The sequence below is a fragment of the Arachis ipaensis genome, chromosome B10 (genome assembly GCF_000816755.2).
Source record: "Arachis ipaensis cultivar K30076 chromosome B10, Araip1.1, whole genome shotgun sequence".
Classification (NCBI taxonomy): domain Eukaryota; kingdom Viridiplantae; phylum Streptophyta; class Magnoliopsida; order Fabales; family Fabaceae; genus Arachis; species Arachis ipaensis.
The window spans coordinates 92,645,379-92,658,096 of record NC_029794.2 but is presented as its reverse complement, the minus strand read 5'-3'; the positions used below and the strand labels follow the sequence as shown (position 1 = coordinate 92,658,096).

The 12,718-nt window shown below is 42.5% G+C and overlaps 3 protein-coding genes across 3 annotated transcripts in view; 2 read left to right on the top strand and 1 right to left on the bottom strand.

Moving 5' to 3' along the window:
• LOC107620789 overlaps positions 1–2,398 on the top strand; it is a 2,550-nt gene extending 152 nt beyond the window's left edge. Inside the window, exons 1-2 of the mRNA XM_016322911.1 lie at positions 1–1,180; positions 1,232–2,398. The exon at positions 1–1,180 is cut by the window's left edge and continues 152 nt beyond it. Coding sequence (XP_016178397.1) covers positions 1–1,180; positions 1,232–2,398 — 2,347 coding nt within the window. The remainder of the gene's footprint in view (positions 1,181–1,231) is intronic.
• LOC107622786 (peroxidase 5) lies at positions 8,288–9,955 on the top strand. The gene is made up of 4 exons (XM_016324822.2): positions 8,288–8,664; positions 8,776–8,967; positions 9,053–9,218; positions 9,347–9,955. Exons 1-4 carry the CDS (start codon positions 8,452–8,454, stop codon positions 9,757–9,759), a joined length of 984 nt encoding a protein of 327 aa, XP_016180308.1. The 5' UTR covers positions 8,288–8,451; the 3' UTR covers positions 9,760–9,955.
• On the bottom strand, positions 10,186–12,171 carry LOC107622787 (nascent polypeptide-associated complex subunit alpha-like protein 2). The gene is made up of 4 exons (XM_016324823.2): positions 11,926–12,171; positions 11,696–11,804; positions 10,950–11,068; positions 10,186–10,844 (listed from the first exon to the last, which is right to left on the bottom strand). The coding sequence occupies exons 1-4, from the start codon at positions 12,028–12,030 to the stop codon at positions 10,494–10,496; spliced, it is 684 nt and encodes a 227-aa protein (XP_016180309.1). The 5' UTR covers positions 12,031–12,171; the 3' UTR covers positions 10,186–10,493.

Here is a 12,718-nt window from a genome sequence, read left to right as displayed (position 1 = left end):
GGACCTCAACAAAGCCTGCCCAAAGGACGCCTTTCCCTTACCAAACATCGACGGACTAGTAGATGCCGCATCCGGCCACCGATACCTCAGCTTCATGGACGCATATTTCGGCTACAACCAGATCCCGATGCACTGTCCAGATGAAGAAAAAACAGCATTCATCACCCCAGACGGGACATACTGCTACACAGTGATGCCCTTCGGCCTGAAAAACGCGGGAGCCACCTATCAAAGACTCGTCAACAAGATATTCCAAAACCTATCCGGAAACAAACTAGAAGTCTACATAGACGACATGCTCGTCAAGACCGAATCCGGCGAGCAACTCACCGACGACCTCAAGGTCATAATGAACACCCTACGAAAGCACCAAATGCGACTCAACCCGGCAAAATGTGCCTTCGGGATGGAGGCAGGAAAGTTCCTCAGCTTTATGATCACGCAACGCGGAGTTGAAGCAAACCCGAAGAAATGTCGCGCCGTCCTCGAAATGACGAGCCCAAAAAACCTTAAAGACATCCAAAAGCTCACCGGCCGATTGATGGCGTTATCACGCTTTCTCGGAGCATCGGCCCAAAAGGCGATCCCCTTCTTCAAATTAATGAAAAAAGGAGCCCCTTTCAAGTGGGAGACGGAATGCGAAAAAGCATTCCAACATTTCAAGAGAGTCTTAGCGGAACCACCAATCCTCACCAAACCCCAAACAGGGGAAACACTCTACCTATACCCCTCCATAACGGAGGAGGCACTCGCAGCAGCACTCATCCGGAAAAACGAGAAAAAAGAACAAAAACCCGTATACTTCATAAGCAGAGTCTTACAGGATGCGGAAGCTCGCTACTCACGCTTAGAAAAACTAGCCTTCGCACTCCTTACAGCCTCCCGGTGCCTACGACAATACTTCCAGGCCCATTCCGTGACGGTCCGAACCGACCAAGCGGTTAAGCATGTACTACAAAAACCCGACCTAGCAGGCAGAATGCTAGCATGGTCCATCGAACTATCCCAGTTCGATATCAGGTTCGAACCCCGATACGCGATCAAAGCACAAGCCATGGCCGACTTTATCGCCGAAATGACACCAGGAGACTCCACCCCTGAATCATGGAAGCTACACGTTGACGGCTCCTCGAACATCACTTCCGGAGGCGCCGGAGTCATTCTCGAAAGCCAAAACGGAGTCATGATCGAATAGTCAGTACGATACGAATTCCCGGTCTCAAACAACCAGGCAGAATACGAGGCCCTCTTAGCAGGCCTAGCCCTAGCCCGGGAAGTCGGAGCAAAAGTCCTAGAGGTAAATACCGATTCCCAAGTAGTCAGCTCCCAAATTAACGGAGGCTACCAGACACGAGATCCCCTACTCCAACAATACCTCGCCAAGGTAAACAAACTAAAAGAAGGATTCGAGCACGTTACCATACAGCACGTTCCTAGGGAACGAAACGCAAGGGCAGACCTACTTTCCAAACTAGCCAGTACCAAACCTGGACACGGTAACAAATCACTAATCCAGGAAGTCATCAAGTCACCTTCCGTGTCAACGACAACCAACGCCCATCTGACATTGTCAAACCAGGGGTCTTGGACCCACCCTATCCTACAGTACCTCCTCGAGGGAACACTGCCGCCAGACCTCAAAGAGGGAAAGCGAATAAAAAGGGAAGCCGCCAACTATACCAGTGTCGCAGGACAACTATACAAACGCGGATTCTCGCAACCCCTACTCAAATGTATTGAACCCGGGGACACGGAATACATACTCCGCGAAATCCACGAAGGCTGCTGCAGACACCACGTCGGAGGCAAAACGTTAGCCCAAAAGGTCATCAGGGCAGGCTACTTCTGGCCCACAATTATTCGAGACTCCATACAAATAGTTAAAAACTGCGACAAATGCCAAAGGCACGCCAATATCCACCAAGCAGCCCCTCACCAGCTCAGCATCATATCGGCAGAACGGCCGTTCGGCACCTGGGGTATCGACCTCGTCAGGCCCTTCCCTACGGCACCCGGTCAACTCAGATACCTCATCGTCGCCATAGACTACTACACCAAATGGATCGAAGCCGAACCCCTAGCCTCCATAACGGCAGCCCAATGCCGAAAATTCCTCTGGCGACAGATCATCACCCGATTCGGGATCCCCGAGATCGTTATCTCGGACAACGGAACCCAATTTGTTAACAAAAAGTTCAGAGAATTTTTAGAAGGACTACACGTATCTCACCGTTTCAGCTCGGTAGAACACCCCCAAACAAACGGACAGGTGGAATCCGCAAACAAAATAATCATCAAAAAACTCAAAAAGCGGCTCGACGAAGCCAAAGGACTATGGGCCGACGAACTCGGATCGGTCCTATGGTCATACCGAACCACACCGCAAACGACCACATGAGAAACACCCTTCCGATTAACATACGGTGTAGAAGCGGTCATCCCGGTAGAAATCAGAGACCCAAGCCCCAGAAAAATGGTCGGCAGTAACGACGAGGAAGCAGAACGAGACCTCATTGACGAGGAAAGAACCATAGCTCATATCAAAGAGCTAGCCCTAAAACAGAGAATCAGCTTAAGATACAACCATGGCGTCATCCGACGAGAATTCACAACCGACGATCTCGTCCTACAACGAAACGACATCGGTCCCCCGACCCCAGGAGAAGGGAAACTCACCCCTAACTGGGAAGGATCATACAAAATCAAGGCGGTAATCGGAAAAGGAGCATATAAACTCGAACGGCTTAACGGCGACGAAGTCCCAAGGACCTGGAACGCCGCAAACTTACGGCGATACTACACTTAGGCCGACCTAACTAGGTCACCCCTTTTTATTTGTTTATGTATCTTCCCATTTTACAACTCTTAAATTTGCTTAAGTATCAATCCCGGGTACTCTTTCCTGCCACACACGGAGGGTTTTAACGAGGCCCACCCTTTCCCCCCAAAGACGGATGGTTTTAACGAGGCTCACCCATCAATAAAATTCCATTAAAAAGCTATCCCTAGATTCTTCAATTTAAGATGTCCCAAATACAGAACAAAATTACGGCCACGACTGGGGGACCGATCACCCCCCAGGCCCAACACATGGATATCCACGAAAATACGACCACACGACGGTCCGCTCATCCCAAACAGGGAATGAAATAAACCAAAAACAGAACAGTCTTAAACGGAATATACAAAAAGGCCCAAACGGCCAAAAAAGTCATTTAACGAAATCCGGAGTTACGAAGTCACGGTTACACGGCCCACGGCCAAACCAAAATATCCAAAAAACAAACCAAGTCTAAAAGCAAAGAGCAAAATTACAAGAGATAAAAGCTACTCGAGATCGACTATCTGGCCATCCCGAACGGTCTTGAAAGCTCCCATCATAGACACATCCACACCCGGAGCCAACACCAGGGCCTGTGCCTTCATCGTCTCCTCAGTAGCAGCAATCGCATCCTTAGCATCAGCCAACAACTCCGTTTTTTCCCTCTTCAAGGCAGCAACCTCGGCCTTCAGAGCCTCCAACTCACCAAGAAGCGCAGCAGCCTGGGAACCCGCATCAGAAGCCTTTTTCCGCTCCTCACCCAGTTGAGAAAGAAGTGAAGTCTCAACCTCAGAGAGCCGAAGAATCTCTGCCCCGGCTTCCTCAGAAGAGTTCACCGCCTTCTCCCTCGCGATCTCGGCAGCCTCAAACTTCTCCTTCAGCTTAACCATCTCAGCCTGAGAATGACGGAGTTTCTTATCCAACAAACCGACTTGAGCCATCACGGGCTCAGCCTTCCAAACAACGACAGCAGACCGAAGGAGGGCACGATACACCGACTTGGCCTGGAACGAAACATCGCACCCATCAAAAAACGGCTCCGTACCAGGCATCAAGTGTTGATCAATAAAACCCGGGGCATCGAAACGTCGATTCATCACACTAGGCACAAGACCCTCATCCTCAAAAGTCTCGCTGCTCGGCTCCTCATGCCTCTTTCTCTTTCGAGAAGCCTCAGCAGCCGTCACCACGACGACCTCAGGGGAGTTTGCAGGACCGGGAGAAATCTGAGCATCAGTCCGCACACCCGAAGAAACTACCTCTTGAGATGCAGCCTGAGACCCCACGGCAGGATTGGAAACAGGAGTAGCCGGAGACGACGACCCCTCCTCCCGGCCCATCGCCGCCTTCAGCCGTGCCAAGGAAGTCAAACCATCAGCCATCTCAACTGAAAGAAAACAAAAAACCCCAAGTTAAAAAAACGGAAAAACAAAACATAAAAACAAAGAAGAGGACAGACACACACCAACGTATGACCGACAAGCAACCGGATCTCCCATCACATCCCGAGGATTAAGGGGGCGATCCCCAAACAATTGCCACAATACAAGAGCGACATCCCGTTCCTCCGAAGACAGGAACTCTTATGTAACCCGAGTAAAAACCGACGGCCCCGCCATAAAATTCCAATAGGTGGGAAACCGCTGCTCACCCTCCAAAGTCAACCAAAAAGGATGATGCCCTCTTGCGGGACGGACCTTAAAATATCCACTCTTAAAACCATGAAAGGAATCTTCATACAAACCGAAGACCCGACGATGAGGCTGAGCTCTAAAAGACACATACCCCTTCTTATGCTTCCCCTCTTTGGTCGGAAGGGTACACAAGAAGAGGAAAAGAAAAACGTTCACCGAAGCAGGAAGCTCCAAAAACTCGCAAACAAGCTCGAAAGACCATATCGCCGCCCAGCTATTCGGATGTAGCTGGGACGGCGCCACGGAGCACCGATTCAACAACTGCTGAACAAATGGAGAAAAGGGAAGCCGAACGCCAAGCCGGGTAAACATCGCCTCGTAGACCCACATCCAATCCGGCACACTCGGGGAATCGAGATTGGTATAGCAAACCCTCTCGTCAACCCCAGGAAGGAAAAGCTCGTAATGGCGTTCGGCATCGCCACCCCCACAAACAGCTCCCTGATCACGGAGCCGCTGGAGGTCCTCCTCCGTCATCCGCGACGGCGTCCCCCACACGTCACTAGTGACCCAAGAGAAAAGATCGGGGACCCCCCCCGCCGGGGGCACCGGAGCCCTCACACCCTCAGTCCTTCGACGAGCCATACCTAAAATAGCGACGAACACCACCGTCAGCCAAACCCCGCGGCGAAAAATGGTGGATCAAACCAAACAGACACCACTAAACACCACCAATTATACGGCGGCACTCGCCCCCCTTACAAAACCCACTACCCCAACAAGAACTATCTACCACAATGCAATGCCATCATACACCAAAAAAATGATTCTAATCTACACTAAGCAGAGACAAAATAAAATACAAAGGAAGATAAAGCACAAATCACAAAGAGGAAACAAAAAGAAGCAGAAGAACACCAACCTGATAAACGCAAGAAAATAAACCGGAGGAGAAAACACCATGGCAGAAGATCAACCGAAACCACAGAATGCGAAAGGAAAAAGAAGAAAAAGCTCTTCGGAGAAGAAAAGCAAATAGAGAAATGAAGAGGGAACTAAAGGAAAAAAGAAACGAAGAGGGAACTGAAGGAAGAAAACCAAAATGGTTTCGAAAAAAGGAAAATAACACAAATACCCCCGAAAAGAAAAGGAAACATAAGGGCAATAGAGGAAAACGTCCCCTCGCAATAAATGCCCCCTTGGAAAGAGAAACTAATAAATCGCGCCTCGAAGAACGCAACGGGCGCAGCAGACACGGAAGAGTCATGACAGACCAAAACGGTCAGATGAATCTTCCACGGAACGAAACCGAGGCGCCGACCTCTTCTCAAAAGAACCAAACGACTTCTCAAGAAAAGGCCAGGAGCCTAGCCCACGGTAGAAGTAATATCTCCTAGCGACAGACCGACCTCGCTCGCTCTCCCGCTGCGGTGGCAACTGTTACGGATCCAACCCATGGATCCCGGACCCGAGGTTGGGCCCGAACCCGGCACCTCGGATCCGACCCGCCTCTCTCTCCTGAAAGGCCCAAAACCAGCCCTTCGGAACTCCTAACCGACTTTCGAATTCAAACATCTCCCTTATCTTAGCCAGATAAGATAAGATAAGATAAGATGCTCACCAACACCTATAAATTGAGGACCCAAGTCCCTCAGGTATTCATTCATTCCTCATACCTTACACCTCTTAGATCCATTCTGACTTGAACGTCGGAGTGTCTTTGCAGGTACCTCCTCCCATTGCTCCAGTTAAGCAACCCGGCTTCAGCCTTGTTCGCAGGTTCTCGATCCACCCTTCAACCCGTACCAGAAACATCTCGTACAGTATGTTATTTAATTAGGAGAATACTAGCATGATAAATCTTCACAGAAAAATGGCATTATAAATTGCTAAATGGTTTAGTACTATGAAGTAACGGATACTTTGTTATGTTTGTATGTCGGACACATTTCAAACACGATATTTATCGACACTTATTCGATACACGTATCTGTTATATTCAACTGTGTCTTAATAAAAAATAAAAAAAAATTTCTGGACATGCTTGACACCTAAATACCATCACGTGCCAGCGCGTCCAGTATTATTCTTAATATATATTCTCGAAATAATTTTATATATAATATATATTATTATTTATTAAAACAAAAATTATTTTAAATACTTGATATAATTAAATAAGACATTAAAAATAATTAAAAACTTAAAATATATATTTTAATATCAATAAAATATCAAAATATTATTACGATTTATCTAAAAAATATTTTATATTTTATATGTATGCGTGTCTCCATCCGTATTTTATAAGATTTTAAAATTCGTGTGTCGGCATGTTCCGTATCATGTCGTGTCCGTGCCTTGTCTGTGTCGTGTCCATGCATCATATAGGTTTAGTCAAATATATTCAGTTAAACATATCAAACCATTTAATAATTGACAATGTCATCTTTATATAAAAATATCATCATAGAGTTTTCACCATTTAATTAATTATATACATAACAAGCACATCCAAATAAAAATGTATTTTAAATAAAGATAAATTGATAAATCATATATTGGTTTTGTCAACATTTAATTTTTCCTTCCGGCTAAAAAAAAAGTCACTTATATTAGTCACCTATGATTCATACAAGTGAAAGATCCATCCAGTAAGTATAATTGAGTATAGTAATATACGTATAGATATTCTGGAGTGGAGTTAATAGTGGATGTTCCAATAGAGGGTTGAGCTCTTGTGATCTCTCCCATTACATGCATCGTCTTAGTGGTTACACTAATAGTGAGTCAGAACACATTACTGTGAAAAGTTACAGGTTATTAGTGGCTTCGAAGATAATGTTAAATTAATCGCAACGAAGATGTTAGTCTTTCATGATAATGGTGGAGTTAATCTTGGTTGAATTAGCACTAACGATGAAGAGATAGCTAAATTGATATACGAAAAGTATGGCAGACACGAATTATGAGGATATATACAAGAAAAGAATACTAATGTGGCAAGACCAGATAATTTAACAAGAAAAATAATAATAATAATTAGTAAAAGTAAGTTTTTTTCTTTGGAAAAATCTAGGGCAGCAACTTTTTCTTTTTCTGGGTTCTAGCCAGTACGCAGTACGCCTTTTCATGTGAAAATATTTGTTAACTTTTAATCTTGCGTTATGGGAATTTTATCTTGTTGAAATTATTATTGTAATAACTGCTCCATTCTTTTAAATACCGAGTCATTATTCACTTATTTTCATTTAAAAAAAAAACAACAAATAAGGAATGAAGCATGCCATCTACATGCGTTATTCCAAACAGCAGACAGACCTTCAAGGTTTAGGTTTCGTCTAAGAATCTTAGATCATTGCTCCGTCACTATCAATACCACACCTAATCCCACTAGAAAACAGTAATTAATTCATGATTAACACTGGTTTTGAACATAAAAGTAGTTTAGAATGTGATACTTCCGTTTATCTAATATATATGAATTGCTTAGCTTATTCTAAAAATGTATTTCCCTAATGCATGCCCTTCCTTCTTTTGGGGAATCTAACTAATTTATTCTAATAATAAATATAGCACAAAACCTTCATGAGTTGCATCATCTAACAAAGTTTTATTAGTCTATTATATTCACTAACGCATTCAACTTTAACAACTAATTTGGATTTTCGTGCACTCAAGTCAACTAAAATTGACTCAAGCGCGTAATTGTTCAACATAGCATATTGTGAAATCTCAAGTGGATTTATGATACCACTACAATAATAGTGTGATCTAACCATTTTCCCTTGTCCTTTGTCTATTGCCCCTCAATCACTTATATTCTTTAACCTTGACCAAATAAAAATGACGTTACAGCCAAATGCCTTATCACATGGCACTTAGCTGCAAAATAATCTCATCAATCATTGCCTTTATTAGTATAAATAGGCCATGATTATTTCATAATGTTAATCAGAAATCATTAGAAAGACAATAATAAATATTGTAGAGAAAATGAGTCCAAAAAAACTGAATAGCATGGTTATAGTTTTTGCCATATACTTGTTGAGTCAACATGTTCATTCTGAACTTCAAGTTGGGTATTACAGCTATTCATGTGGCATGGCTGAGTTCATTGTAAAAGATGAAGTCAGGAAAGCTTATAATAGAGATCCTGGACTTGCTGCTGGCCTTGTTAGAATGCATTTTCATGATTGCTTCGTTAGAGTAAGTCAATATATTAAACCATTTATTACATTTATATATATGATCATGACCTTTAATTATTAGTCAAATTTTTGTAACCTAAAGATTAGTTAACATATTGTTAATTTGTAGGGATGTGATGGATCAGTTCTTCTTGATTCTACTCCCTCGAACACAGCAGAGAAAGACTCTCCGGCGAATAATCCGAGTCTCAGAGGGTTTGATGTCATAGACAGTGCCAAGGCTAGGATTGAAGCTGTGTGCAAAGGAGTTGTTTCCTGCGCAGACATAGTAGCATTCGCAGCGAGGGACAGCATTGAGTTAGTAAGTTTGTCTGCTCTTCCCACCCTCTGCATACAAACCTTATATTTTCAATAAATCAAAATGATTTATCCTTGGACTCATGCAGGTTGGAGGAGTTGGTTATGATGTTCCAGCTGGAAGAAGAGATGGTAGAATCTCACTAGCTTCAGACACAAGAACGGACTTGCCTCCTCCAACTTTCAATGTTAACCAACTCACTCAGCTCTTTTCGAAGAAGGGCTTAACACAAGAAGAAATGGTCACCCTTTCAGGTATTAATTGAGAGCTTCAAGATAAATAAGTCAAGTTTTATCTTGTTTCCAAAACTTAAGCTATTAGATAGAGGCGCATGAAAGATCTTATATCTAATATGCTTTTGGCTTAATTTTTGCATATGCAGGAGCACACACCATTGGACGCTCTCATTGTCTTGCTTTTAACAGCAGGCTATACAATTTCAGTAGTACTTCACTTCAGGATCCAAGTTTGGATCCCTCATATGCGATGTTCTTGAAGAGGAGATGTCCACAAGGGAACACAAACCAAAACATTGTGGTTCCAATGGACCCTTCAAGTCCCGGCGTTGCGGATGTAGGGTACTATAATGGTATTTTGGCGAACCGAGGTCTGTTCATATCTGACCAGACTCTCTTGACTGACACTGAGACTGCTAGCCAAGTGTATCAGCATGCAAGGGATCGATACACATGGGCAAACAAGTTTGCAGATGCGATGGTGAAGATGGGTCAAATTGGTGTCTTAACGGGTGATGATGGAGAGATAAGAGAAAATTGCAGAGTGATCAATAGCTAGCAATGGGGGTGTAAGTCAAGGAGGACTGAGGTTGAAGTTGCTGCTATATGGCGTGTTTCATCTGGTAGTTTACAAAGCAAGCAACTTAGCTTTGCTTTTTTTTTTTTTTTTTTTTTTAAACGAATGAAATTATGAAATCATCTGTCGGTGAATCTTAGTCCTTGTATTGAAATTGACAGTTTGTTACCTGCAACAAGTAAAAAACTCTACTCACTTTATCAAAAGCCATCGAATCAAAGTGTGTCGCATCAACAACCCAATATATTTTTCTCCAAGTTTAGACATTCTAGAAACCTAATAATTGGACGTTTTAACTAACGACTAAATTCAAGAATTAATGATATTTAGTTTAGATGCAAAACATCATAGATTTCAAAATTGATCCAAGTTCTTTCGAATAATTCAATCCCACCATCAATCTCACACAGCAAAGAATTCCTATTAGGCTATTATATTAATAATGAAGCTCAGAAACCGAGACAACCATAACTATAATCCCATTTAGCAGACTAGCACACAAATTGAGCTCACAGAAGGCAATTTTGAGAGGAAAAAACAGCTAAATAATATGGCTGACCATTATGGCCCCCCATAAATTTTAAGGACAGCAACAAAATTATAATGTAAACCAAAATAAATGGCAAAAAGTTTAACTAGAGTAACTTAAGGATGGCACTAGTTCCAAAATCATCCCGAGAGACAGAAATCAAATGCACAATAGAATATAAAGACTATTAGGTAGTGAGCTCCATGATGGCACCAACAATGTCACCATCGTGAGTCTTGAGAGCCTTGACGGCCTTGCTCCTTGACACTCCTGCCTGTGTCATGACCAAATCAATGTCATGGGGCTCCACGCCGGTCTCATCAACCTCCTCCTCTTCTTCTTCAGCCTGTGCTCCTGCAGCTGCAGCAGCTTGATCTTGTTTTGCCATAACAGATGCCATATCTGGAACCCTGAACTGCTGAGCAGCTTGGTTCTGCAGCTGAGAGCTCAGGTCCTCTATTTTGGCCTCTCCAAATATGACATAGGTCTCGGAGTTTGGACTCTTGAAGACATCAGGCTTTGAGATGAAAAAGAGAATCTGAGATATAAAGAGATTGTTAGAAGCCATCGATGTTTCATATACACAAGAAAAACAATAACAGTATGCAGAGGTACGCTTGCGGCTTACACACTCATGACTCACATTTTTTGTTCTCTTGATTGTGACACGACTAACACCAGTTACAGGCTTCAGCCCGAGCTTCAACATTGCCTTTCGACTCTTCTTCTCACTTCTGCTCTGCTTTGAACCCTCGGCACCGCCTGCATCTCAGCCCAACAAAACATAATAATAGATATTTAGGAAAAGGATTAAAATTCAACACAAGTGCATCAATGCATATATGGTGTTGAATTGCAGGCATATAATAATAAGTAGAACACATTCATTGTGTTCTCTATATGTAAGGCCATTAATGTCATAAGTAATTTCGCGACCAAGTAATAGATAATAATGTCACTCAAGATCAGTTAGCTTTATTGAAAGACATAGAGAAGAATCATAACGCAAATAACAGATACAGAGAGCAAAATGACACATAATTATTCGAAAGAACCCTACAACAGCAGAGCTCAAAGATTACACAATTCCGACAAAGGCATTCATATAAATGAGTATTGTATAGCAACTCTCAGCTCCAGCAACAATATAATCTAGTTCATATATCCAACTAGAGCATGTGAGGTCATGAACGCCAATGAATTCAGAACAACATCAAATTAAACTGCTATCAAGCTTCCTTTAGAACTTTATGTATACTACGCTAGAAACAGGTGGATCGAAATTCAATAGGATATAAAATAATTAGGGTGAAAATAATTTAAAAAAATAATAGAATGAATACGCTAACCATATGTAGATTTAAAACAAATAAACACAAAGAAGAGAACCTTGAGCACCGTCTTCCTTGTCATCATCGTCGTCGTCGTCATCGTCGTCGTCATCGGCGTCTTCCTCGTCGTCCTTGACGTCCTCAACAACAGGAGCTTCGTCTTCTTCCTGAGCAGAAAAAAAAAATAGATCACATAAATACATAAGAAACCAATCGAAACAAAACGGAAGAAGAAGAAGAAGAATTTAATCGAATAGACAAAGAGAGAGAAGGCAAAATAGGCAGAACCTGGGGATGAGGCTTTTTCTTGTTGGTAGCGTCATCGACAGGAGGGAGTTGTTGGTCGGCGGTGGTGTCTGCGGCGGGCGCATCAACGACGGGACCTGGAGACATGGCAGCTAGCGGCGGAGCTCAACACAACACTGAGCTGAGAGCTGAGTTTAAGAAATGGATGAAATGGATAGACAGGGGATAACAACGCTTCTGCCTTTTCCTATGCAATCCTCTCCCTCAGTAACAACTACCAAGGGTTTCCAAACTTTATTGGGCCCTTATTTGGGCCCATTTTTTACCACCCTACTCCATCCCTTTATTCTTTCCCTTAAACATTATTGTTCACCTCTCGGACTAATTAGTAATTACAAACAAGAAAAAGAGTATTTACTTATTTTGGTTTCTAAAGAATTTTGGATTAGACAATTTAGTTTTTAATTAAAATTAATTATTTAATTGGTCTTTAACAATTAATTTTATTAAGAGTAAAGTATCGTTTTTGTCCCTAACGTTTGTGGTAAATTCTATTTGTGTCCCTAACGTTTAAATCGTTCTATTTGTATCCCTAACGTTTGTAAAAGTGATTCAATGTTATCCTGCCATCAATTACACATCATAAACGCTTTAGTTTGAGTTTTAAAAATCTCTTCTTGAAGTTAGAATATAAATGTCTGAGATAGAATCGATGATCTACTCCGAAAAATAGCTCATCAAATGTTGAAACTAATTCTTACAACATTTACATAATTCACTTTTCTAGGGACATATTTGAATCTAAACACAAATAGTGGGTATAATATTAAAATCG

What these genes read in the sequence shown, in the direction of transcription:
- LOC107622786 (XM_016324822.2), top strand. Translation starts at nt 8,452, where the DNA reads ATGAGTCCAAAAAAACTGAATAGCATGGTTATAGTTTTTGCCATATAC. An exon ending in TTCATGATTGCTTCGTTAGA is followed by an intron (nt 8,665 to 8,775) that starts GTAAGTCAATAT and finishes GTTAATTTGTAG; the next exon opens with GGATGTGATGGATCAGTTCT. An exon ending in CGAGGGACAGCATTGAGTTA is followed by an intron (nt 8,968 to 9,052) that starts GTAAGTTTGTCT and finishes GGACTCATGCAG; the next exon opens with GTTGGAGGAGTTGGTTATGA.
- LOC107622787 (XM_016324823.2), bottom strand. Translation starts at nt 12,030, where the DNA reads ATGTCTCCAGGTCCCGTCGTTGATGCGCCCGCCGCAGACACCACCGCC. An exon ending in CAAGGAAGACGGTGCTCAAG is followed by an intron (nt 11,069 to 11,695) that starts GTTCTCTTCTTT and finishes GCTGAGATGCAG; the next exon opens with GCGGTGCCGAGGGTTCAAAG. An exon ending in CAATCAAGAGAACAAAAAAT is followed by an intron (nt 10,845 to 10,949) that starts GTGAGTCATGAG and finishes TTTATATCTCAG; the next exon opens with ATTCTCTTTTTCATCTCAAA.